Here is a 26,118-nt window from a genome sequence, read left to right on the forward strand (position 1 = left end):
AATACTTGTTTTGGAGGGTCAAAACCCCAAGCATGTAGCTGGAGTGAGGTCGTGTATTCCCAAAAAGATAGCAGCACAGGAAATGAGGCAGTTTTGAGGCTATAATTTGGAGTTGTCATGAGATTGTTCTGGTGCCCTAACCAAGGTCGAGATTCCTCGGGAAAGAGACACAAAACTTTGAACTAGAAGTGTTACCTATGCTACCGAGATTCATCAAAAAGAAACTCAAAACTGTGACCTAAAACCTATGTTCAAAACTCTGAGTGTTTTGCTAGGGATAGAGCATTGTTTATGTGGCGTTCCATCATAATGATAATCCTAGAGCCGAATGATCCATCATCCTAATGATATAGATGCCTGGATGAGAAGGACCTCTGTATGATGGATTGGTAGCTGTCATGAAACAACTAGTTGATTGGATGATCGCATGGGAGGATTTCTTCACCTTGGTTGAAGGACCATGATGATAACTTTCTGTTTGATTTGGATTAAAGAAGTTTACTGATGCAATTGTAGTATGATAAATCTTCATATTAAAGATGTGGGGCAGATTGATGAAGGCTTGATGTCCAACTAAAGTAAGACTTCAGAGGGAGCTATAGAATCCTTGGTAGAATATCTTGATGATTAGTTATATCTCCAAGGCTGCACGGAAACTATATGATTATGATTCAATTAATTGAATCAATGACTTTGGCACATGGACCAAAGGAATAATGACTAGAAAGGTAGCAGGTTGGAGACAGCACGATGGGCAAGGTCTCTTTCCTGATATTTAGAGGGACCCATGGTCAAAGATGCAACCATTAAGTTGACTTTCAAAGTCAAAATGAAAGACAGGCATAATAAAATGGAGGATCTGCTAATTTAGATATAGACAACTTCTAGGGATCCTGGTGTTCTCGTTAAACACCCGATCAAATATGTACCTTGCTAAAATTTATGGTTAAACTACGCATATTAGATAGTTGCATATAGTTGACTAAGCTGGCAATGTGAAAAATGGAAACAGCGCATCAAGGTGTTGTATCTTCTGGGGTCCACCTTTATTTCGTGGATGAATCAAAGACTGAAGTTTGTTGCTTTGGGAGCACCATTGAGGCCAATTGTATAAAGCAGCAAGCATGGTTTATTATGAAGCCTTTCAGTTGAAGAAGCTCTTCAGTGAGCCATTTATGCACATGTTGGAAACCACCGTTATATATCAGGATTCACCTTTCAGAGAACCTCGTGTTCCACGGCCGTTCCAAGCATACTAGCACCAGGTACCACTTTATCTAGATATGGTACAACGGGGAGTAATCAAGTTCCATCATTTCAGGATGGATGTGCAGTTTTCCGACATCCTCTCAAAGCCTCTTGGTAAGGTCAAGTTTATCTTCCTTTAGAGAGAAGTTGGGAGTAGTGGAAAGACCTACTATGAGGGTCTAGAAATCGCATATTGTTGACTGTTGTTGACTGTACCTCCACAAGCCGAAAATTTGCAGACTGGTATCTTTGACCAGATTTGACTCTCTCTGTTTGGATTAGGTTTGGATTAGGTTTGGATTGGTTGATTAGGGAAAGTCAAAATTTGACTTTGACTGATTCTTGGATGTACAATTGGACTATGTATCTCATGTTGAACATTGATTGACTAATAAAAGAAGAATTTATTAAGGGTTTTTCCTATTGTGGGGTTTTTCCCTGGTCCTTGTCCAAATCTTTGTGTCTCCTTGTGCTTGGCTATCTTCTATTGTGCATTTATTGTTTATTGTTCTATCTATAATTGTTGATCTATTACTGGGGTGATTAAATTGAAGAAAATTGTTTTAAGTGATTATTTTAGCATTGAACACTGTGAAATATTAACATTCATGAGGCTTGGATTTATGACATCAATAGGTTTATGGATGATGCCTTGATAAGGGAGCCTTGCATGATGATTGGATACCATTTGATAACGAAATATGACATTTTTATGGAGATGCACTCCTTGGATCCATCCATTACTGTAATATCTCCTACCACATGAGGTTGCTATAAGGATAACCTTTAGCCCATTTTGTCCCTTGGGCAAAGAGGCAAAAAGGATTGGGGATCAATTTTGGCATTTTTGGACTTAGGAGATGTGGATGAAGTGGTTCCTATGCTCGAGTGGGGACCACAAGGAGGTAATGCGCACCACTAGAGAGAGTGCGATTTTGGAGGCAAAGTGGAGGCCACCAAGGTGAGCGCATAGAGCCAAACTTATTTAAAGGCAAGGAGGGGGCACTACACAACATCTTTTGACTATTACACTTCATAAATTAACCTCTCTTGGAGTTGTTCAACACAAGGGTTGGAGTGTTGTTGAGCACAAGGGTTACAAGAAAAATCTCAGTAAGTTTCAAAGAACTTCGAGTGTCTCCCTAGTTGGAATTCAAAGGAGTCCATTGCGGGAACTTCGAGTGTCTCCCTAGTTTGGATCAATAGTGCGCATTTTCTAGGCGCAGAAGGAGATTGGGAAATAAATTTTTTAGGGGTTGTCTCTTGTCGAAGGAGCGGGATTTTGGTGGTCATTTGTAGAGGTATTTGGGAGCCATTTCTGTGGGTCAAATTCAGAGTTTTCTAGCAATGTGTGGGCCTCACTGGAGGAAGTCTGCGCAGGCATAGGAGTTGGGTTGATTGGCCAATTGGGCCATTAACACCAATTGGATGGCTTATTCATTGTTTGGGTCCAGACCAAACCCTTTTTGTGTTTTTATGGGATTTTGGAGAGTCCGTGGGTGGAGTTTCACGCTGATCCAGGCCGTATTTAGGCATAAAATCATCATTCTAGTAGTCAACCAACAACAATTTATTCATTAGGCCAGTCACACCACCATTTTGAGTTTCTACCCCTCGGGTCAGCAACATATTTTTGGGTTTTGCTTAGCTTACTTGGCAAGCCTAGGTTCTATTGTCCCATCTCATTTTATGTACTCAAATCCATTATTAATATAACAACTCATATTATTTTGTTAGTTATCTTTGTGTGCTGAATTTGTGGCTACTATTATTTTATTTGTTGTTCCAAGTTCATTGTTTTTGGTATCTACTATTGATTTTCCATTAGGAATATTACAGTGGTATCAGAGAAATTTCTTGGCCAAGAACAAGTGATGCCACCTTGTTTTGGTAGTGTGGTATTTCGCAGAGGTAGGGGTCGAGGCAGAAGAGGAGGACGAGGAAGAGGTTGGAGCCCAGACCCATTTTCTGACACTGAAGTAGATCACGCAAGGGAGCGTGATAACTAGGACGGAGAAACCATGGAGAATGTGGAGGAACCTAAACAAGGGAGAAAGGAGCCAATGTTGGTTGACTTGGCAAGGGAGCAGAAGCTTATGATGGACATATTGGCACAGTTGGCTACCGCTCAAATCCAAAATCAGGGGAAGAAGGATAGTAATGGGGAATGTGGATCACGATTTGGTGAGGGAAGCTACATGCATGCAAGCCCAAACCTCCACGGCACCCCACCTATAACTGGCCATTCCAGCCAACACACTGTGCCCCAACATGGAGCAGTGAGAAACAGGCAACAATTTCCTTGTCATCAACTAAATCAGAGTATAAAGAATTATGTAGGGCCACCTATGAAGCTATATGGCTCAGAAGAATACTTGAAGATGTTGGTGAAGGTCATCAAGAACCTATAGTGAACATATGTGATAATCAAAGCACCATCAAACTGGGGAACAATCCTGTATGTCATGCAAGGTCAAAGCATATAGACACACAACATCATTTTGTAAGAGAAAAGGTCCAATCACAAGAAATTTCCATAACATATTGTAATACAAATGAGAATGTAGCTGACATATTCACTAAGCCTCCTGGAAAGGCAAAATTTGAGTTTTGTAGAAGTTATGTGTTGTAGAAAATCCAGATTATGTTGTAAGCCTAGCTAAGACTTAAACCAGCAGGCATGTCAATTAAGAATACATCTATGTCATATGTATTGTGCTATAGTGTATTTTGTGTGGTTGGAATTAAGGGGGAGTGTTGGATAAACAATAATTCCAACACCTAACATATTAAATGCCCATCCGCCTCGGAGCTTTTGGAGATTTCTTTAGCTTCTTGAAGAAGCCATCGCCACCGACGATCTAGGCGATCAAGAAGCTTCTCCATTGTGTATAAAAAGCCCTCTTTGGTAATCGAAGATAATTTTCGTGTGTTTGTGTTCAGTTTTGAGTTCTGTGTCTGCGTTCTCTGATTAAAAATCCCAAGCTCCTCCAACAACTTTTTTATCTTTTATTAGTGCTTAAAGCAGGTAAAAATGCCTCTAAGAGGGCAGCCCACAATACGAGAGAAATCTTTACAAAGATGGGACTCTAACAAAGCTAGACTCTCTCCCCAAAAATATAACAACAACAAACTTGAAGATGGAAAAAACTCTCCAAAAGAGATTCACAAGGCTCAAAAGGCCCACGGCCTAGATGAGTTTGCAACTCTCTCCCAAGTGCTTATGGCCTCCCTAGAAATCAGTCTTTGAACAGTGTGAGGGGGTCCTGCATACACACGAGTGAGTAGTTTTCCAAAGCTTCTCCTCAAGCTCCTTGTTGTCCAATGCTCAAGCCTATAGGCTACAAAACAAAAACAAAAATACCAATTTTCAGTGTGAAATTAGGAAAAAAAAACCAAAACTAAACTTAGAATTTAATTTACAAAGTACTAGCTCAAGTAATGGGAGTGAACCCCCATATTTTTCTAACTTTAGAAATGACTCTTGAATAGGAGATATAACTTTGAAAGAACTAGAACCAAAGAAGTATTTTGAATTTTAAATGGATGATCAAGTAGCTATAGACTAAGAAAACTCCCTTTTGCTCTTCGTTGGATGGAAAACTTGGAGCGAAAAAATGGTTGAGTCTTGGATCGTTGTGACTCTAGGAGTGAGTTGATCTAATTGAGATTTCTCCCACTTCCAGATGGATTCCTACACACAATACAAAAGATCTTTCCTACACACTTGAACACGTATTAGTTTGCACAAGATTAGAGCAATATAATGAATAAGATAAACCAAACATTCCTCCTAAAATGAATTGGCAAGCTTATCCCTAGAATACTATTCTAAATCAATGATATGTGCAAGATAGTTTACACACATCAATCCAAGCAAGATGGCAAGCATAAACTAATATTAATTCAACATCCAAAAGAAATTAAACACAATAGCAGTAGTATGAAAGGACATCACCTCATAACGCCAAGAAAACACCAGCGAGATAGCCCCAAAGTCTTGATTATATTAAGAAATCATACAAGCCCAATAGCATTGGAGCCAATCCAATGTAGAAGTAATTAAACAAGTGGCATGAAGTGACAATCCCAAAGAAAAATTTGAATTTGTTGAATGGAGCCCCAATGCCAAGTGTAAAAATCGAATTCTGGCAAGTGGACATCATTTTCTTCTTCCTTTGTGTGCTAAATTCGAATTTTATGATAGAATGACAAGTGTATATGGGTGGTAACCCATATGGGGACAAGTTCCCACAAAAATCTCCACCAAATATTCTCCCAAATCCTCTCAAATGTGCATTAACTTCACAGATTCGAATTTCCAAGTAGCTTTCTCCTTTAATGCCAAAAATTCAATTTTATATTAGCACATATCATTTCCTTGATTTTAGGAGTCCACATCACCTTGGGACTTCACTTTAACTCCCCCATTATTTTCCACCTCATTTCCACAACATTTAGCATGTGTGGATATTTATTTTCTTCATTTATTTAATTTCTGGCTTAATTAATTGCCAAATTTCCCACTAAACCTAGGAAAAGTGGGTTTTGAGGGTTCAAAATACATTTTTAACCCATCAAAGTGTGTCATAGTAGAAATTTGAGGGTGAGAGGTGCAAATTTCATTACTCATACCCCATAAAACTTCTCTAGACATCACTTAGTACTTTACAAATACAATTTTATTAGCAATTTCCGCAGTGCGGAAAATCTAAAAATTTAAAAAATGACTACCTAGACCTAACCAAATTCCACGAAATTTTTTGTGTGATCTAGTATGGTAATATACATCGACTCTAGACACTAAGATGTGTTAGGGGCTCAACCTTCAAACCATCACCCCGTCTTTGGGGTAAAACATGAATGAGAAAACCCAGAAAATTATCTGCCTCTGAAAAAGAAGGAATAATTAACCAGATTAAAAAAAACACTCCAAGGTGTACTAGTTTGTTGATCGAGTCCCAACATCCTAGGCCTGTTACAGACTCAAAAATTCATCATTACTAGTATCACTTATTACAATTCCCCGTAGGATGTGGAATCTGGGTACAAGAAAGATGAAGAGAAGATAGAAGTAGAGTTAAAAAACTCTGTTGAGTGATGATATCTGATGGTACAAGTGTCCTCTAGATCATCCTTGGGTGTGGAGTCTTCATATAATCATCAAGTGCCACTCTAGTGGTCAACAGGACCCTTTGATGCAAGGGTCACATTCTCCTCCTCCTCCTACTTTTGTCCGCTGTTGTTGCCACTGATGGCGCTCTTTAGGATAGTTCGCCTCAATTCCTCCTGCTGCAAGTCAGCCCACATCCTGTCCCACTCTGGTAACTTGTCTCTGCCCAATATGCTTTGGACAAAGTCCTACTATTCCTCAGAGACACTGTTGAGTGTCAATCTCACAAGCTCTATGGGTTGAGGCACTACCCCAACAGCTGACAACTGGTCTCAGACCTCCTGAATCCTGGTGAGGAAGGGGTCTATGCTTTCCCTTTCTGCATCCTAATTCATCTCAGCTTCTCCTCTCAGTACATCTTCCGCTGCTAGGAAGTGCCCTGGTATAGTTGGAGAGAGTCTCCCAAATCTCTCTATCAGTACCTTTGCCAGTTATGTGTGAAACAATGTGATCTCGAACTTTGTCTAGGATCAACCTCTTCGCCCGCGCCATCTCATTTTTGTACTCCTTCGGCTGATCTGCATCCTGAGGAACTGCTGCCACTGCATCAATATATGTCTTCAGGCCATATTCATCTAGAAGGAAGGAAATCCTTGCCTTCCAGATGACATAGTTGGAAGCTCTTTAGGATAGCTCGCCTCAATTCCTCCTGCTACAAGTCAACCCACATCTTGTCCCACTGTGGTAACTTGTCTCTGCCCAATATGCTTTGGACAAAGACCTGCTAGTCCTTAGAGACATTGTTGAGTGTCAATCTCACAAGCTCTATGGGTTGAGGCACTGCCCCAATAGCTGACAACTGGTCTCGGACCTCTTGAATCTTGGTGAGGAAGGGGTCTATGCTTTCCCTTTCTGCATCCTGATGCATCTCAGCTTCTCCTCTCGATACATCTTCCGCTGCTAGGAAGTGCCCTGGTATAGCTAGAGAGAGTCTCCCACATCTCTCTGGCAGTACCTTTGCTAGTTATGTGTGAAACAATGTGATCTCGGACTCTGTCTAGGATCAACCTCTTCACCCACGCCATCTCCTTTTTGTACTCCTTCAGCTGATCTACATCCTGAGGAACTACTACCACTGCATCAATATATGTCTTCAGGGCATATTCATCTAGAAGGAAGGAAATCCTTGCGTTCCAGATGACATAGTTGGAAGCTCCATCCAACCTGTCCTAATCTCGAAGCCCGACAGTGGCCATCTCAACAAATGTCGAAAATCTCCTCTTTCCTTTTGCTCAGTTATTCGCACTCCCTTCTAGAGTGAGAAAATCTGCTCACAATGACTATTGATCTGCAAGGAAAATCAAACTTCTTGAGACTAGAAGTTCCTTAAGGAAAATTTTCCCTCAGTGTGTGCTCTTCTTCTTTCCACCTGAAGCTAGCTCTACTCTAGCAAACTGCTGCAAAACTACTGCGTCTAGCTAGAAATTTGCTCAAGAAAATCTAAGTTGCTCCCTCTGCCTCTGGAATCACTTATTCAAGAAAAATCGTATTTTTCTGCTTCCCTCTCAGAAAAAATCGATCTTCCTCAAGTAATTTGGCCTTTTGACAAGAGGACTCTGCTGCTCCTTGAGAATTTCGACTTGTTGCCCACACTAAGCAGCGAAATTCCTTCTTTTCTCTTTTGAGCTCTCCAACTGATCAATGAAGCTTTGATACCATGTGAAAATTCGGAAACCCGAATCCTATTACAGCAACGGGAAATTATTCTCCTAATTGTTATTTTAAGTTAACAATTTATTTACTATTTGCTACAACAAATATTGAATAACTCACACTACAACCTACACAAATAAAACTGCGGAAGAATAAACGCTGGAAGAAATGCTAGCACACACACATAAAATAACACGGTTATTTTTGGACAAATGTCCAGGAAAAACCCAACTTGGGAAAACGGTGCAGCAGTGAGGGTTTTATTTATTATGTAGCAGTGAAATTTGAGTACATCTATGGATGCCCAACTGGCTATCCAAACAACAAGAAAATCTGAGCAAAATGCTAAAGGGAATTACCCTTCTTCCATAAGCAATCTCTAGCTCGACTTTCCATATCAAAACTTGGCCTCGTGGAGCACTGTGTCAGCCTTTGCGCTGCTCTGTGTCGCTAGTTGGACAGCTTGCTTCGAACTGGGCTCTGAGGAAGTCTTTCTGCCTCTGGATGCTAAGAAAATCCTCTCTCCGGCCCTTTGGGACTCTTTTCTGACCTCTGGAATTGAGAACAATTTTTCTTCTCTCCAAATCGAACTGCCTGACTGAAGTGTCTGTGCTACCCCTTAGTGCTGCCTCTCTAGGATAATTCGGCTCACTTGCTGCTGCCTCTCCGGATCTGGAAAATCTTTCCTCCGAATAATTGTCCCTGCCCCTCACTCACTGCTTCCATCTCTAGCTCTCTCCGGCAACTGACTGCTGCTACTCTAGAAATCGATCTGCTCAAAAATCAAACTTCTCAAATGTTTTCTCCAAGTGCCCATCAACTTTTTTTTATAATCCTCTGTTGAGACTTCAATGGCTAAGATTAGATCTTAATCTATGGCTAGGATTAACTTGAAGTCTATTTGTGTGAGTTTCTAGAATATTCACACCATAATTTAATTAATTCTTATTAATTAGTCATATTCCCTAAGTTTAGATTTGGGAAATATTTAAAAATTGGTTAATAATCTAATTAAGTCATTTCTAGGCGGAATTTCTAAAAACAATTTCTGGGCTTTAGAGATCTCATGTATTCTAGCCTCTCCACAAAATTTTGTGGCTAGAACACATCTGATGCTACAAAAATTAACAACTCGGTCAACTGAAGTCGACTTTTGCGGTCAACGCAGGTCAAAGTGCCCAAAAATTCTCATTTTCTGTGCCAAATTGTATGGCTTGCCAAAAACGAAATTTTCCTACAAAAATCACAATCAAAGGATGAGTCAAAGTGTCTGGTCAATGTTGGTCAAACCCCACAACAGCTTTGAAATTTTGGCCCCATAATCTGCCCAGAAAATTCGTCCTCCTTGCCACACATGTGATAGAAAAGATATGCCCAATAGTTGTACGAATCAATGAGAGAAGGAGAGAGAAGAATGTGTGAGTGATGGAGGTGCCAAATGAGGTTGGAGGTAACTTATATTTATACAAGTCATTGAGGGTGAAGAGACATGCTCATTGGGCTTCATGAGCCTACATGATGATGTGGCTGACCTTGACAATTTGCACATGTGTGGGCTTGACCTCAAAAACATATTTTCCCTTGTCCAAATTTGATGATCTTTAGGTTGATTTTGGTCCTCTCGAAAAGAGGAATTCAATGCAATCATCATCCCCATGAAATGAGCTATCCAATGTAGAATTTGGACCTAATTGCCAATTTTAACAAGAGGCCACAGAGAAAGCTTCACTTCTAGCAATATAAAGACATTTTGTTTGTTGGGAGGATTCTCCAAGCCTCTCACATCTACTATGTCGCTTGTTGGTTGTCAATTCAAACACGGTTTCAATTGTTGGAGCAGATTTTTTGGTCGAGATATGGTTGAGCGAGGAGCCTTCTGATGGTCCCATGGGTTGTGTATACCATGCACAAGGATGAGAGACGGCTTTGATTGATTGATGCGACTACCCAAGGGAGAATTCTTGTTTCCAAATTTGTGGCGCTTTACTAAGAGGGAGCTAGCGATTGGCATATTTTGTTGTGACATCAATGGATTACCAGATAGCATGTCAGCAAGGTCTGAGGAGTTTTGGCTTGTGCGACATTATCTCTTCCCCTCACCTATTTCAAGTTATGGGACCATTTATCCTCAGGGTATCTGGACAGCCTAGAAGGTAGTATCAAGTTTGGTAAGATGTAATCTAGCTAACAGTAGAGCAGGTTCGGATTTGGCTAAATGACCTATTTGGAGCTAAAGGTGGCAGGCACTTATATTGGGGAGCTCCTATGTCTCTATGCCCATCACTTGAATAGGAATGGCATTTTCTTTTGACATGATATGTGGGATTCAATTGAACATTCCTGGAGGGATTGGCACAATTTGGCTTGACAGCATGCTTTGCTACCCCCAAACCAGCCCACTATCACTGAGCATGTTGGGCTCATCCCTCAAGGAATGTGTCCAAAATAAATATTGCTGCCAAGTCCATTTTGGCCAGATTGGGGGAGAAGATTTGGTGTCCCCCTTCAGCAATACGACTCTCAAAGGTTATATTCCTTTTTGCATCAACATTGTGAGCTAGCCCCTATCCTCGATGCACACTAGGTGTCCTTAAATCCAGAACACATGTGAGTTCATCAGCTGCATAGTTTGTGATCTGTTCCACTGTCTTACAAGCTGATAGCTTTTGTGTGGCTAGTTATTTATCAGGCTCACCCCTCCACGGCTAGGTTGGCAAACAGTAGGCTATCTAATGGTCCCTTCCCTTTTTCCATCACTCCAAAATTTTGAAGCACATGTTCTCGGATTGTCAGTTTACAAAGAGTAGCTGGAAGTGTGCTCAAAACAGTATCCAGTTCTTCTCTGGGGAAGGGTGCATTGGTGGGCAGCATGCTTACTGATTGCAATTATTTGGTTTGCTCTCCTCTCATTTGTATTTCCACTGTCTGAGGATCTCTATTCTGTTTACCATCTGGAAGATCTGTTGTTGCCGTATTTTTAATAATGAAGTTAGTTCTTTGTCTGGATTCTGTGCTATGTGCAGGTATGAGGAACATGCACACACATGTGAGTTCATCAGTTGCATATTGTGTGGTCTGTTCCAGTGTCTTACAAGCCAATGGCTTTTGTGTGGCTAGTTATTAATCAGGCTCAACCCACCAAGGCTAGGTTGGAATAGAGTAGGCTATGTAATTATCTCTTCCCTGTTTTCCAGCACTCCAAAAATATGAAGCACATGTTTTGGGACTGTCAGTTTACAAAATGTAGCTGGAATTATGCTCAGAACAGTATCAGTTCTTCTTCGGGGAAGGGTGCATTGGCAGGCAGCCTGCTTAGTGATTGCAACTACTTGGTTTGCTCTCCTTTCATTGGTATTTGGCACTGTCTGAGGATCTCTATTCTGTTTACCATCTGGTAGATCTGTTGTAGCTGTGTTTTTTATAATGAAGTTAATTCCCTCTCTGCATTCTGTAGCATGTGCAGGGATGAGGAACATGTGCAATTGTTGTTCAAAGGGGTTTTTCTTATTAAGGATGCCAAGGTTTTTCTTATTAAGGATGCCAAGTCTCTAGATGCAGTAGCATATATTGATTTTATTTCACTCTAGTAGCAATGAGGAAGAGGATATAAGTTCCATTGTATATGCCCTTTCACTTTTTGATTTGCTGATATACAAATACTCTGTATATACAAGATTTATTTTTCCAAAAATAAAATGATCTATGTTGCCCATCTGCTTCTGAAATGGATTTATTCAAGACCTCAATTTATCCTGCATTTTTACAGGCTCTTTAGGCATCTCTGAATCTTTATATATGGAACTCTGCAACAGCATTACCGTATAGGACATCTGCAAACACATTTATGCCCTATTGTAAGTTATTTTTCTTCTCCAGATGTATTCAAACAATTTTCTTGCAAACAGATATTGTGGGTTGTCTGCAAATGGTATTTTCTTAAAAGATAAACCCCGTGCAGCATTGACTGATTTTGTGCACAATTATCCTCTTGATGCAGCATGCACAGCCCTTCAGATTTCTGGGCACAGGCATTGGTCTGCAATATAGTGTTATCTTCAAGATGTTCAGATTACGATAGCATGTTTGTCTCACATTTGCTTAGCATTGGAGTGAAATCTCTCTGAGATCTCGGTCAATCTACGTGGGAGTTTTCATTTCCTTGTATTCACAGCCACATTGTGTGTCCTGACCATTGATTTATGGGCATCTCTTTTAGGGAATATGGTATGCTAGATTGCAGGTTTCGTGTCTGCAACGGCATCCATTCATATCATGTGCAAACTTTAATAATCGTTTCTCAACCACCAGAAATACTACCGGAAGGTTAAATATTATTCGTTGCCATGTGAATGTCAATTGTTTCTTCTTTCATTTGCCGTCTGCAGCCCCACAGAAATATTTTATTAATGTACTAAAAATATCTATCGTTACCTCGTCTCACTGTAGAATTTGATAATTCATTAATTCATATTCAGAAATATTGAGATCTTGTTGCAATACTAAATCTGGGTTAGGATTGTATCTAAAATAAATATTTGTCACATGCTGAATGATTGAATAAAATAGCTACCGAAATAATTGTTTGTGTCATTTCGTCTACTGTTGAAAGTTATATATTTCTATTGTATTCTTTTGCTTTTAACAATATCGTAATCTTTCTAAAGTTTCAATCTTGGAAATTAAAAAATAATAATTTGCCCCTTCTATAAAAATAAATGACTTGCCTCTTCTTTTCCATCGTTGAATCTTCTTCTTTCTCCTTGAACTCTTGAATCTTTCGAATTTGGTTTACACAATTCTTTGATCACAGGTCTGAGAGTCCATATTGCTCTGATACCACTGTTAGACATTAGGGTGCACATACTCATAGAAACGATGACAGAGAGAGAATAAAACTTGTATTTCATTAGTGATACTGTGGCGATGTATCTCTCACACACCATATATCATCATACATGAAATATTTATAGCGTTCCTAGTTCACCTAACATAACCGTAACATAAGTATCAATCGCTCCTAACAACACGTTACTGAGTGTCACCACTCTACATGTGAAGAGGCCTACTCTGGCAAGAAACCACAGGTAAGTCACTCGAGAGCTTTCGGCTTTCGGCTTGTGGCATACATGTTGCAATTCTAGATGTTTAGAGTAGAGCAAATCCACAATGCAAGAAGTTGATATTTGTTGGTTATAGTGGTCAGTGAGCAGCTTATAGCTTGTTGGGTGTTGACATTAACAAAATTGCAGGAGGAACAATTGTAGGTTAAGACGTGGACATTGAGAGTTGGCATACGAGGAGCACGTAATGAAGAGGTTGATTTTTCTCCAGAAGATCTATAGTAGATATGGTTGATTTGATCATTTGAATAAACAAGCATAGACCAAAATGGCAAAACACCAATTTCAATGATGTGAGGTTGAATGAGATTATTCAACCTAAAGAGGAAAGATAAAGCAGGAAGCCAACAAAAAGAGGTAAGGCAGTTGAGCATGTCAATTTTGTTTTAATGTATGCAGTCCCAACTTCATGTGAACTCTGAAACTATGATGAGGCAAAGGGAAAGGATGAGTGGGAGAATGCCAAGAATGTCAAATATAATGCACTAATGATGAACAAAATTTTGAAGTTAATAGATTTCCCTAGGAAGAAGACCATTGGTTACAAGTGGATTTAAGAATAAAATTATAAATACAAGGACGAAGGTTCATATACGAAGGTTCACTAGATATGCAATTATCCTATAACCAAATGAACTTGTTACTACAAAAAAAATGAAAAATGAAAAATGAATAATAGTAACAGCAAATAAGCAAGAAAGAATGGGTCACCTACAAACTGAGGGTTGGTATACCTGCAAATCTGAGTGATGGAGGAAGATGTCTCCAATAAACAATAGAAACTATTTGATTGTATTCATAAAATGATAGAGATACATATGAGAAGGAAGGAACCCTTAATTATATCCACCGAGAGCTACGTTGCACTGGGTTTGGGGATGGGGAGATGGTGGGGATGGGGGACAAGTTCCCGGGACAGCTAGAGTGCACCCCAAAATTTCTAGGGGACGACAGGTTGGGGATTGGAAATAATATATAGAGACAGAGATAAAATTTACAATTCACCATATGCAAAAATATATATGATAAGTATTAAACAATGTTGCAAACATTGGCATCAGGATAAAGTTGGCAAGGCTCCGGAAAGCCAAAAAATCGTAAAAATCGGCAAACATCGACAAAATTAAGATACCACCAAAATATCGATAAAAATTGGAAAACACTGACTAGGCCAAAAAATTGTGATTTCTCAATTTCTTTTGCGATAAAATCAGGATGTTAGCAACACTGATATTAAACATTGGGATAAACATTAAGGTAAACATTGATAGAAATTACATCTAGTTATGAAATTCAAACTGAAATTATGAAACCAAACATGAAATAAGTCCATCTGAAATATCGGGGATTTCAGCCATCATCAAATAGCAAATGCAAATATTGATATTTAGAATAAAAATAATGTTTTTAAAGGAAACAACAAAATCATTTTAATTTTTTTAAAGAAACATTATATCATTTTTTTTAATTTAAATTTATGAAACAAAAAAGTGGAGATTTAATGTCAGTCAGTACTTCAGCTCGAATCTGGCATCTATCTTATGAATTAAATGCTTGGAACGATTCAACTTCTGATCACCAATGGAAACTTGACTTGATTGAGTGCAACACCATGGAGGCAGCAAAATGCACAAATGTTATACCCTGACAGCAAATTGAAATGACAAGAGTCAAATTGAGTTTAGCCCAATGATAAATTAGAAATAACAAGGGCCGAATTAAACCTAGCTCAGCTCAAAACACAAGAGAAGGGCCGAAACAAAGTAGAGAGGAAGCTTGGATTGTGGAGAAGAAGCTCGTGACCACCACCTAGATGAAACCCTTGACCATAACAGCATCATGATGAACCCTGTGATGCTTGCATCTGCAATACAACTAGTGACAAAACCCTCAACCAAGGGCAGATTCTCCCCAAAGAAGCCAGAAGGACTTGACTGGATCATAAAGGGCTTTGATCAGAGGAGATTGATACATTTACCTAAGTAGTCATAAAGGACTTTGGCCAAATGTAAAAAGACTTGTACACTCACATTGTCCACTCTAGGATGGAGTTATCTATAGACACAAATCAACATGGCAAGCTCATGAACTTTTCTTATAAAAAAATAAATTCAGCTAAGGGGAAATCTATTGCAGCAAAGGAAAATATCTCCCTTGCTAAGAGGGAGTGTTGATTTTTGTGTAGCATTGGGAGGTTTTCCCACATGCCAAGAGGTCTTCCAAGTCGGCCTAAAAGAATTATGAAAATTAAATTTTTATTTTTTGGGCTTCATGTAGGCTACAAATTGACAAGTCGGCCCCACCATGAAAGAGTGTGACCCTTGGTCAAAATTCACGCACTTGACATGTATAAATTCAAGAGGAATCTCTTCATTTTGACCAACAAATCATCATCAGATCTTCTCCAAAAGACAACCGCTCAAGTAAACAGAAGAAGACCGAGTTATTTGCAGTTTGACCAAATTCAAGTTTAATTGAGTTTAACCATTCACTGAGGCTGACCCCAATACGGATTTGATCGCAGATCTCTGACTGCAAGCCAAGTTCACCCCAAGTCCAAGCCTCTCTACTAACCAAACTTTTGATTGTTGACCCGTATTGTCTTCTCTGTTTTTGGGTGGTTTGACAAGCGTTGACTAGCTAGAATTTTGACTAGGTTTGACTGGTATTTGGACTTAGACTTTGGGCACATATTTCTAGACAATTTTGTAATTGTAAACCTTGTTCAAGAATAATTTCTCCTAGAACAAAAGTTGTTGGGTTTTCTCCCAAGTTTGAGTTTCCCAGGGTAAATTTGTTGTCTCTATTGTGCATGGTTGTCTCTTTGAGATCTTATTATTTTCACTACATTACTGTTGAGAAATTTTGTGTATAATTGTTCAATGATATCAGTTGCATAAAGATAAAATTGTTAAAGATCATTAGGAAGTAATTATCAGATTAGAAAATTGGTTTCTATTGTTCATCTTGTAGAAAATTCAACATGGTATCAGAGCCCTTGAATGTGATCACGGCATATGGAATGACTTGGTATTCTAGTAAAAGCCAGGTGAAATTTTCCTCTCTCAAGGAAAATATGTTGTGAAGATATTGGAAAGATTTGGGATGGTGGACTACAAGCCTGTGGCTACTCTGATGGAAGCCTGTGGCTACTCTGATGGAACTTAACTTTAAGATGTTATGTGGTAGTGTTGCTAGACCTGAATTGGCAAATGCTTCCGAGTAACGTCAACTCATAAGAGCATTGATGTTCTCGGTGAACTCTCGTCTGGACGTATGTTTTGCAGTTAACACATTAAGCCAATATATGGTTGAGCCTCATCAGATAAATTGGATTGGAGCCAAGAATCTTCTAAGATATCTTCGGGGCACAATCACTCATGGACTGAGATACACTGTCGGAGATCTGACGCTGCATGGTTATTCTGTGATGCTGATTGGGTTGGCAGTGTGGTGGATCGCAAGAGCACTTATGGATGTTTTTCTTTGGGTTCTGCTTCGATATCCTGGATGAGCAGGAAGCAGAAATCGGTTGTCTTGCGCATCGCCGAGGCCGAATCCATAGCTACTAGTATGGCCTCCTGTGAAGCTGTCTGGTTGAGGAAGCTCTTCAGTGAGTTGTTTGGACATGTGCTGGATACCACCGTGATCCTCTGTGATAACCAGAGTGGGATCCGATTATCAGAGAATCTCGTGTTTCATGATCGCTCCAAGCATATAGATATTAGGTACCACTTTATCCGGGATATGGTACAACGAGGAGCAATAAGGCTCCATCACATTGGGATTGATGAGCAGGTCGTTGATATTCTAACAAAGCCCCTGGGGAAGGTCAAGTTCTTGGCCTTCCGAGAACGACTTGGAGTCGTGCAGAGACCCTCTTCTGAGGATCCTGTATGAGATGGACATTAAGCTCTGGAAGCTCCGAGGGGCTTGAGGTACTTCTTGGAGCAATGAGCAACCATAGAGTGAGTGGTTCAGCCTTTCCCCAGTGGTTTGTTGTGTACAAGGTGAGTGGTTCAGCCTTCCCCTACAATACCCCTTGGCGACATGTAGGCAAGATGAGTGGTTCATCCTTCTCCTGCTGAGACATCCTACCTAGGCAGTCTGGGACTCATGGGAAGTACCTCTCATCTGGCCAATGAGTAGGGAAATGAGGATAGGGATCATAGTACTACCGATGGACGCATTGTGTACTACTGTACTCCCTATGCTAGGATGACCGATATTGATCTGGGATCAACTGGAACTGACTTTGGGTCAGTAAGAGTGGTATGAGACACTCTCTTTTGATTGAAACTAACTTTGGGTCAATAAGAGTGGTATGACACACTCTCCTTTGATTGGGGCTGACTTCGGGTCAGTAGAGAATGGTATGATTCATTCTCGATCACTTCTTCTTCTTCATAGTTCAGCACAGCAAAGCATTACATAGCAGTGCATTGTTGGCAGAGATAGTACAGATTGGCAAATGGATTAGCAGATGGAGTTCTCCCTAGTTGAGAGGGAGTGTTAAAATTGTTAACTAGGGCCAAACTCCACATGGGTCATCTTATTTATGACAACTGATATTTTTCTTGGATTCCTCTCTCCGAGAAGTGTAGGATTGATCTAAAGATCATCTGATTCTAACATGTACAAATGAAGTTATGAATTTATTTTGATTATGGTCAAATTGTCAAGGTCGGCTAGCAAACTTATGTAGGCTCAGAATCCCAACAGTCACGTCTATTCATCCTCAAAGTTGCATATAAATACATCAGCAACAGTAGTTGATGGGCAGCAGAGCAAGACATCAGCAGCGTAGCAGGAGATGGTGTAGAGATAGAGTGATGCTTCAGTGGGTTGTAGCACTAGAGCACATTCCTCGCTAAGAGAGTGTTGATTTTTGTAACATCGGATGTGCTCTAGCCTCGAGATTTTACAGAGAGGCTAAGAAACATGCATTCTCCAATACCTAGAAATTGTTTGGGAAAATTCCACTTAGAGATGATTTAATTAAAATAATCAACTTTTTTTTTAAATTTGGTTAATTAAAGGGCATTAATTAAATCTGGTGCGAATCTTCTAGAAGAAGACGAGGATCAACTCCCAGTTAATCTTAGTCGTTGATTATGTTTTAATCTTGGTCGTTGGTGCTCCAAAAAGAGATTATAAGGAGTTCGATGGGCACTTGGAGAACACATTTGTGCAGTTCGATTTTGCTGGGAAGTCGATTTCCCTGAGTAGCAGTTGTGAGTTGCCGAAAGTGATTCAGTAAAGTTGAAGCAGGGAGAGAAGGGCAGGGATAGTAGACTGGAGGAGAGTTTTTCCAAATCCAGGGAATGCAGGGCAGAGAAGGCATAGAGAGGTTCAAAGAGGCGACGCAATGCCACACAGAGGCAGCGCAGAGCTTCAGAGGGAGTCCGTAAATTTGCTGGAGTCGAGATCTAGTGCCAGAAGTCGGGGTGTGAGACCAGAAGGCCAGAGAGTCAAAGTTCCAAAGGCAAATCAATCAGCAAGAAGGTAACACAAAGCCTAGAGGTTGTGATGCAGATCTGCATAGGCTGACGCAGAGGCTGCGTGGGGCTAGTCGTCCAGAGCCCGGATCAGATTTAGATCGCCAATGACAATGTGAGATTTTTCTCACTACCTCTTTGCCAATTTATTCTCTGTATCAAATTGCCAGTTTGGGCATCTAATGACTTGTACTCAGATTAACACTACATAATAATAAAACCCTCAACCAGTTTTCCCACATTGGGTCTTTCCGGGGACGTTTGTCCAAAACAACGGTGTAATTGTGTGTGTTTATTTCTCTCCAATGCAGTATTTAGTTTCCGCAATATTTTATTTTGTGTAGGCCGCAATGTATGTATTTCGATATTTGCCATAGAAAACTGCAAGTAATTTGTTCAAAGTAATTTAACAAATAGGAGAAATATCATCAATTTGTTGTAGTAGGAATCAGGTCACCAATTTTTCACACAATACAATTACATAAAGTGACCAAATGTACATTATGAAGACCGACCATCGTTACAGATTCAACACTCCCTCTAAATTAGGGAGGTATTCATAATCATTGTCATAGGTTTTCTCAAATTGAACAATTTCTCTAAAGAAAAAGGTTATCCATTATTACCAGCATCATTATCTATCATCAGCATCTCTGCTAGTGGCCATATCTGAGGCAGTACCAAACCCATGGAAATCTCATCAACTTATCAGGACTCACTCCTTTAGAGTGATCGGTCCTATAATCCCATGGCCTCTACCTAGGCCAAAAAATGTTGAGACTATTGAGAAATCAATGCTTATAGGAATTAGGGTTTGATTCCTCTATTTTGATAATTAATTGTGAATTATGTTGGCTTCTTTTACTTCTTAATTAGTTTATCTTTCATCAAGAAATTACCAAATTATATGTATATGAAGACCACAAAAACAAGAGACACAAGATGAAGGCGCTCAGCCAGCGCAGAACTCCTACAAGGGGAAAACCCAGTAAAAAACTCTTCCTTCAGTATATTCAAATCAAGATGAGACACTTTAGACTTCTTAGACCTAGACAAAGACCTCCTCCAACCACCAAGTCATCCCTTCCCTTCAATAGATGATCCCTGACAAAATCTCCAAGTGATAGCTCCCCGACAACAACTTTAGTCCAGAATTTCGGCCCCCCAACAGTAGAACTTCAACCCCCAGCAACAGAATTTCAAACCTGCAGTAGACACAAAATTTCGGCCCCAGTAACTACCTAGAAACTTCGCATGTGCGAGAGATAGATAGCTCAGAAAATTGAATTAGATCTTCCCAACAAATTTCATCCTTCTCCAGCTACTTCACTCTCTTTTCTGCCTCTCTTCCTTGAAGATCAAACTTGTTGAGTGAATGCTCCAAATAGGTCGAATTGCCTCTCTTTATATAGCCTTTCTGCTGGGTCGAATTGCCCTAATGTAGGTCGACTTCATGGGGACAGGGCCGACTTGGTGTGGAGGTGACAAATAACCTTTTTGACTCAAAAATAATTCTTTTTACATGATACAAAAGCCCAAGAAGGGTCTAATAAAAATGACAATGACTCTAATGACTCAAGACAAAACCTAAAAGCCTTCAATGGAGGCTTTGACCTAGAAAACATTGACCCAAGCATAAAACCCATGCATTAATAAGTCATTTTCTTTAATAATAAAATTTCTTTTGACAAGTATAATTATGAAGACCGATACTAATTACATTCTTCAACACTCCCTCTTAACTAGGGAAGTATTCATAATTACATACATATAAGAGTACATGGAATATTTCAAAATGAAATGAACTACGAAGAGTTCTAGCACACTTAGTGCCACAGATTAGATACCTGACCAAGCTACTCTAATCAGGTGGGACTAAGATGGATTCAAGCTTTAGCCACTCTAAGTACCATCAGGCTTATAAGCTCTACCATCAACCCAGGGATCTAGGTGTGTATCCAAGGTCAGAGCTCCATGACCAATGCCACCCTCCCTACTTTGGGATCTAGACATCAACACATAGGTCGACCAAATGTCCTCCCAAGCATCTTGCCATAAGACGCTTCATCTCTCCCTATCAACTAAATCTTTAACATTAACCAACCCAAGCATGCTTCTAAACTATTCAAACTTCTTATCCAAAAGAGATTTCGTCAGCACATCAACTACCTGTTCATTTGTTGGAGTATATTGTAGCTTCACAACCCCATCTTGTACCAAACTCCTAATGTAGTGGTACTTCTTGTTGAAATGCTTCGTCCTTGTATGGAATACGAGGTCTTTAGATATCTTGATGCTTCTTTGATTATCACAATTTATCACTGTAGGATCTAGAGGCTTTCCAAACAAATCTGACAAGAGTTTTCTTAACCAAACAACTTCCTTTCCTACTTCACATGCAACAACATATTTTGCTTCAACACTACTTAACGCAACAGGATCTTTTTTCTACTCATCCATGAAATCATTGCAGATCCCAAACTAAAACATCCACCAGTAGTGCTTCTTCCATCAGTCTCACTGCCACCCCAATCGGAATTGGTAAAACTTGTTAACTTGACTTCCTTTCCATCATACTTTAGACAATGATGTATTGTGCCACGTAGATATCTCAAAATATGCTTGGCAGTTATCCAATGGTCATGACGAGGCTCCAACTGAAATTGACTAAGAACATTTACAGCGAAACATATATTAGGTCTTGTATTTACCAAGTACATCAGAGAACCCACCAACTTATGATAGCTAGTAGGATCGACGAGACTAGAGTCAGAGCTTCTCAACTTCTTGAGATTAGTGATCATGGGAGTAGTCATAGGCTTGGAATCCATCATACCGAATTTTTGTAACATCTTGATTATGTATTTACCTTGACCCAGATATATCTCACCAGGTTTCTGCCAGACTTCCAAGCCCAAGTAATAGTGCATGAGTCCCAGATCTTTCATCTCGAATTCAACTGCCAACATTTTCTTGCATTCTAGTATTTTGTGCTCCACACTTGTAATAAACAAATCATCCACATATAGTAGTATAATGACTGGTTCATTCTTCACCACCTTGATGTAGAGATTTGCATCGGCAGAACTTTTGACGAACCCAATTCTTAAGAGATATGCATCCATCCTTGCATACCATGCCCTAGGAGCTTGCTTCAAGCCATATAGGGCTTTCTTGAGTCTGCAAACATGTGTATCTCTGTTATTTATTTTGAAGCCTTCCAGTTGTTCAATGTATACTTCTTCATCAATGGTTCCATTTAGAAATGTTGTTTTGACATCCATTTGATGGATATTCCATCCCATAGTAGCAACTAGCGAAACCAAAGATCTTATAGTAGTATACCTAGCAGTAGGAGCAAAGGTTTCTTCATAATCTATACCTTCCTTTTGTGAGAAACCCCTTGCAATGAATCTAGCTTTGTATTTGTCTATGCTTCCATCAACAACATGTTTGATTTTGTAGATCCATTTTGAGGTGACAACCGATTTGTCACTTGGTCTAGGAACGATTTCCCAAACTCCATTCTTCATGATGGATTGATATTCTTCTTGCATCGCCTTCTTCCATTCCTCTTGATGAGCAGCTTCTTCAAATGTAGTTGGTTCAACTTCTATCAATTTTGTCATGTATGCTGCATAACCTGAATATCTCTTTGGTCTTTTTCTTTCTCTAAAAGTTCCTTTAGTAGCTCCATGTCCTTCGGCATCTTCAAGTGTAGCTTTTAACCAATTTGGCCTCTTCTTTGTTTCGGGAATGATTACAAGTTGAATAGGCTCACTTGGTCCTTCTTCTTCTTCTTCTTGGTTTGTAGTTGTTTTTTCATGATGCTCTTCTTCTTCAAATAGTGGTACATCTTCATCATTGGATTCGATTGGTATATCCTTGGATCTTTTGTAGGCATGATTTTCGTCAAATATAACATCCCTGCTAACTTCAATTTGTCTTCCTTCCTTGATGTAGATTCTATAAGCCTTTGAAGAAAGACTGTAACCAATGAAGATCCCTTTTATACTTGTAGAATCCAATTTCTTTCGCTTGTCTTTTGGAACATGGATGTATGTGGGACACCCAAAGATTCAAAGATGGTCTACACATGGCTTCTTCCCTGTGAATGCTTCTTTCGGTGTCATATTATCAAGGATTCTATGAGGACTTCTATTTTGTATATATATTGTTGTCATTGTTGCTTCTCCCCATAGAAAATTTGGTAGATCTTGATCAAATATCATAGTTCGTATACATTCTTCAATTGTTCTATTTTTCCTTTCTGCAACTCCATTCTACTCGAGGTTGTAGGGAACAATGAGCTCCCTCTTAATACCTGCTTCTTTACAATATGCAATTAATTCTTTTGAAGTGTATTCCCCACCATTGTCGGATCTCAAAGTATTTATCTTTCTTTCGGTTAAGGTCTCCACTTTGGATCTAAATTCCTTGAACTTTTCAAATACTTCGTCCTTTGTCTTGAGAAGATAGAGCCATGTCTTTCTAGAATGATCATCAATGAAGGTCACATAATAAATATGGCCTCCAAGAGATTTGTTAGACATTGGCCCACACACATCGGAATGAATGAGGTCTTAAGATCTTCTTAGACCTTGTATCACTACTTGTAAAAGGTTTCCTTGTATTCTTTCCTAAAGCACATCCCTTACATACTCCTTCATGATCTTCCTTGATGTTAGGGATGCTCTTTACCATTTGACTAAGTGAGGGTATTATCTTGTAATGAATATTCCCATATCTTCTATGCCATAGTTCGATAGGATTGTTCTCCAAGTGAACTAGGGCTTGAGCAGATGGTGTTATAACTCTATATAGCCTTCCTCCATGAACTCCAATAACTTTTTCCTTTTCAATACTTGAATTCTTTCCCCAAAACAAAACTTAACCATCTACAAAGGTAACCCTATCTCCTTTATCTTCTAAACAAGAAATTGAAAGTAAATTCTTTTCCAAATCTGGGACATAGAGTATATTGTTGAGATGTAGCTTTGCTCCACTTTCTAGCTTCAGTGATGTAGATCCAAGGCCCTTGATTGCATAATTGTTGTTGTCTCTTAGCTCCACTACATGAGATGATGGTTCCTTTAATAGAGTATGAAGTTGTCCACTTTCTCCCGTCATATGTCTTGATGCTCCACTATCAATGATCCATGCATTCTCATCATCAAGAGTACCTGTAAGTGTAGCCAAGAATCCTTCACTCTTGACTTTCCTAGATAAGTTGTAGATGATCCTTCCAATCTAGCTTCCTGCAATTCTCATGATATTGAATCACTTCTTCAAGTAACTTGCCATAGAGGGAGTAACCTTTTTTTCCAAGCCAACAAAGTGATCTTCAACCTTCTTCGACCTTAGCTCTGATACCATGTTAATAAATCAATGCTTATAGGACTTAGGGTTTGATTCCTCTATCTTGATAATTACTTGTGAATTATGTTGGCTTCTTTTACCTCCTAATTAGTTTATCTTTCATTAAGCAATTACCAAATTATATGTATATGAAGACCACAAGAACAAGACACACAAGATGTAGGCGCTCAGCTAGGGGAGAACCCCTACAAGGGGAAAACCCAGTCAAAAACTCTTCCTTCAGTAGATTCAAATCAAGATGAGACACTTCTAGACTTCTTAGACCTAGATAAAGACCTCCTCCAACCACCAAGTCAGTGCTTCCCTTCAATAGATGATCCCTGACAAAATCTCCAAGTGACATCTCCCTAGCAACAACTTCAGTCCATCGACCCCCCAACAACAAAACTTTGACCTCTAGCAACATAATTTCAAAACTATAGTAGACAGACATTTGGCCCCAACAACTGCCCATAAACTTCACACATGTGAGAGATAGATAGCCCAGAAACTCAAATTAGGTCTTCCCAACAAATTTCGTCCTTCTCCAGCTACTTCGCTCTCTTTTTTGCCTCTCTTCCTTGAAGATCAAACTTGTTGAGTGAATGCTCCAAATAGGTTGAATTGCCTCTCTTTATATAGCCTTTCTGTTGGGTCCAATTTCCCTAATGTTGGTCAAATTCATGGGGACAAGGTTAACTTGATGTGGAGGTGACGAATAACCTTTTTGACTCAAAAATAATTCTTTTTACATGATACAAAATCCCAAGAAGGGTCTAATAAAAATGGCAATGACTCGAATGTCTCAAAACAAAACCTAGAAGCCTTCAATGTGAAAATTCCAAACTGGAACCCTATTGCAACGACTGATATTATTTCTCCTAATTGTTAATTAATTAACAATTTATCTACTACGACAAATATCGAAATAGATACACTTAACCTTCACAAATAAAATTCTGCGGAAAAATAAAACATTGGAAGCTGAGAAATGTTAACACACACACATAAAATTAACACAATTATTTTTGGACAAAAGTCCCCGAAAAAACCCAACTTGGAAAAACCGGTGCAGCAGCTGAGGGTTTTATTATTAAGCAGTAGTGAGAAATTATGAGTACAATTGGATGTTGAAATCTGGCAATCCTATAGAGAAAAATACTGGCAAAAATCTAGTGAGGAATTTCCTCACCCCACAGGCAATCCTCGGCACAACTTGCCTTCAGAAACTCGGCCCTCTGACCCTCTGCACAGCCTGCTTTACCTCAAACCTTTGACTGGTCTCTAATGAAGTTGTTTTACCCTCTGTTGGCTGGAAATATGCTTCTCCAGCACTCTGGGACTCCTTCCCAGCTTCTGGAACTGAAGACATCTCTCCCTCTCAACAAATCAAACTTGCCTCTCGAAAATGTTGTGTTGCCCTTGCGTCAGCTTCTCTGTGGCTCTTTTGCTTCTCTACAAATGCACTCACTAGATATGGAATACTTCCTCCAGCCTCACTGTCTCTGCCCCTCATTCATTGCTTTGATCTCTAACTCTCTCCGGCAACTTACTGTTGTTACTCTGGAAATTGATCTACCAAGAAATCAAATTGCTTAAATGTCTCTAGTTTTCTCTCCATCACGACATCGATCTCCTCTTATAATCCTCTGTTGGAGCACCAACGGCCCAGATTAAGACTTGATCAATGGTTACGATCATCTCTGGATCGATCTGTGTGAGTTTCTAAATGATTTTCGCCTTGACTTAATTAATATTGATTAATTAACCATACTCCCTAAGCTTAGACAGGAAATATTTAAGAACTGGTTAATAATCTAATTAAGTCATTTCTAGGCGGAATTTCCATAAACGATTTATGGTTTTTGGAGATCTCATGTGTTCTAGCCTCTCCACCAAATTTCGTGGCTAGAACAAATCTGATGCTACAAAAACTAACACTACCTCTTAGCGAGGAATGTGTTCTAGTGTTGCACACCCTACCACAATATAGTCTCTGCATCATCTCCTATTACATTGCTGATGTCTGGCCATACTGCCCACCAACCACTATGCAACTCTGATATAC

The 26,118-nt window shown here is 39.5% G+C and overlaps 1 protein-coding gene across 1 annotated transcript in view; it reads right to left on the reverse strand.

Annotated features, from left to right (window-relative positions):
• Nucleotides 1-26,118, reverse strand: part of LOC149188069 (uncharacterized) — a 109,829-nt gene that overhangs the window by 6,241 nt on the left and 77,470 nt on the right. The window contains exon 6 of the mRNA XM_089409860.1: nt 12,799-12,913. Within this exon, the coding sequence (XP_089265986.1) occupies nt 12,799-12,913 (115 nt within the window). The remainder of the gene's footprint in view (nt 1-12,798; nt 12,914-26,118) is intronic.

Source organism: Pinus tabuliformis, chromosome 3_1 (genome assembly GCF_031772625.1).
Source record: "Pinus tabuliformis cultivar Carrire ecotype Pingquan chromosome 3_1, CPIR1, whole genome shotgun sequence".
Classification (NCBI taxonomy): Eukaryota; Viridiplantae; Streptophyta; class Pinopsida; order Pinales; family Pinaceae; genus Pinus; species Pinus tabuliformis.